We start from the raw sequence: 2,113 nt of genomic DNA, 5'->3' as shown, positions 1-2,113 counted from the left end.
GTTTCTTTTAAAACAAATTAAAGTTAATTTTTTTCGTTAGTTCCAGTTGCAAGATTGCCGTTTTGATTTCAACTTGGTTTACGTAAATTATTATAAACGTAACGTAATAAGTCTCATGAAAAAACTTGCAACAAATTTGGTGATAAATAAAATAATTTTTTGTATTGTTGTTCAGTAGTATGTACCATCTTTTTTTATGCCATAACATATCGCAATTTTTAACAAGTCTTGCAAAGTCAATATTTTGACATATATAAAATCTTTTGCGTTACGTTGGGCTTACGTTGTCACTAATTTGCTTTAACTATTGCGAAAATGAACGTACTGGCCGGCTGATTTGGAAATGCTCGAATCATTAAAGCAGCTATAAGTAAATAGATTAGGAAGTACATAGATAAATATTTGTTTCTCGTTGCTTAACGTCAATTCAAAATTTCATTTACGCTGAAGCGCTCGCAGTTTGTTGCTGCGTTTCCTCAAGTTTTCGCTCGTCTTTCGAAAAGAATGTTTCACAATAAAAATTCTACTGACGACGTCTTCATCCGCTTGGAGGACGTGGAACCCCTTTGCAGCGAGAATTGTAAAATCAAAGATCGAGTTTATGTGGAGTCTATTCTAAATGAATTTCTTAAGGGAGGAGCGGATCGCCTGCAATTTGTCACAGATTTTGATTTTACCATCACAAAGCAGCGTACTTCGGATGGCTCGCCCGTTTTGAGCAGTTTCGGCATACTCAATGCTTGCGAATCGTTACCACAAAGTTTTATTGATGAATCCAAAAAGTTGCACCATAAATACCGCCCCATTGAAATCGATCCCCATATACCCGTTAAAGAAAAAGTCCAAAGTATGATTGAATGGTGGACCAAAACAAGTGAATTGTTGGTGTAAGTTAAAAACTTAGAATTAGGTTGGCATTTTTTTAGCTGATGAAGTTTTTACCTTTGATTTCAGGGGGTTTCCGCTGGAGCAAGCTGAAATTGATGGCATCGCCTACAAGTACAAAGACTCCCTTCGTGATAAATCGGATGTTTTATTTCACACTTTGGATCGCTTGAATATACCTGTTTTGGTATTTTCTGCTGGTTTGGGCAATTCGGTTGTATCACTTTTGCAACAAGCCAATTTAATGTATCCCAACGTGAATGTTGTTTCCAATTTTCTGCAATACAAGGACGGTGTACTTGACGGATTTCAAAAACCTATGATACACACGTTTAATAAAAATGAGACCGCCTTGGATAGTCACAAATATTATGATTTAGTTCATAATCGCGATCATATTATTGTTATGGGAGATTCCATTGGAGACGCAGGCATGGCAAATGGAGTACCGGCTTCATCGCACATAATTAAAATTGGATTTCTTTATGATCATGTGAGTTCCAGATGTTCTGGGATTCATTTTCACTTTTCCCTGAAAAACAAAAAACCAACGTTAATTCTTTGCGCTGAGAAACTTTATTGGTTTTATTTAATAAATCTTATGAAAGCAATTTATGCAATTTCTTTTAAGGGTTGAAAGGAAATGTGAATCCTAGAACACACCAGATAATAAATGTTGAATTATCTATATAACATTATCTATGTGCTATGTATGTACTTACAGGCCGAAGAGAGTCTGGAGAAGTATATGAACGCCTTCGATGTCGTTCTTATTGACGATCAAACAATGGATGTTCCTTTGGCTATTTTGAATGCTGTGGAGAAATGCAAACAGCCCAATTAAAAGCCCAACTCTGGCCTCGACTTTAAGATTTAAAATAAATGTGACACTAAGAAGAGCCATTGTGAAGCTAGTTTCATAAAGTTTTATTCATTCATAAAGGTAAATAAAAATAATTTCTTTTTCAAGTTTATGGGGGTAAGGAACTACAATCTCAAGGGTCGTAAAACCAATGCCAAAAAAGAAATGGCAGCATTTTTGAAAAAAAAAAAAATGATTTTCAAGATTATCTTCTTGATAGATAACACTTTGAAGAGTTTTATCGGGGAAAGCAACTAGTGTATCAAGAGACAAGATAAATGCTTGGAGCAACACACCTTTTATGTGAGGCGATCCATTTGATAACACACGGCGTTGCTTGCTATACGCGGGAAAAACTATGGACTT

The 2,113-nt window shown here is 35.4% G+C and overlaps 2 protein-coding genes across 7 annotated transcripts in view; one reads left to right on the top strand and one right to left on the bottom strand.

The window, feature by feature from the left end:
* The first annotated feature begins 326 nt into the window (after positions 1–326).
* On the top strand, positions 327–1,800 carry LOC106089686 (7-methylguanosine phosphate-specific 5'-nucleotidase). The gene is made up of 3 exons (XM_013255634.2): positions 327–887; positions 955–1,378; positions 1,610–1,800. The coding sequence occupies exons 1-3, from the start codon at positions 505–507 to the stop codon at positions 1,727–1,729; spliced, it is 927 nt and encodes a 308-aa protein (XP_013111088.1). The 5' UTR covers positions 327–504; the 3' UTR covers positions 1,730–1,800.
* The window catches only part of LOC106089684 (uncharacterized), a 47,460-nt gene continuing 46,688 nt past the window's right edge, over positions 1,342–2,113 (bottom strand). For all 6 annotated transcript variants that reach the window (XM_013255627.2, XM_013255626.2, XM_013255625.2 and 3 more), the window contains one exon: positions 1,342–1,417. In XM_013255627.2, the coding sequence (XP_013111081.2) occupies positions 1,353–1,417 (65 nt within the window). In that variant the 3' untranslated portion in view covers positions 1,342–1,352. The remainder of the gene's footprint in view (positions 1,418–2,113) is intronic.

Source organism: Stomoxys calcitrans, chromosome 5 (genome assembly GCF_963082655.1).
Source record: "Stomoxys calcitrans chromosome 5, idStoCalc2.1, whole genome shotgun sequence".
NCBI classification, from domain to species: domain Eukaryota; kingdom Metazoa; phylum Arthropoda; class Insecta; order Diptera; family Muscidae; genus Stomoxys; species Stomoxys calcitrans.
This window is presented reverse-complemented; position numbering and strand designations above follow the sequence as displayed.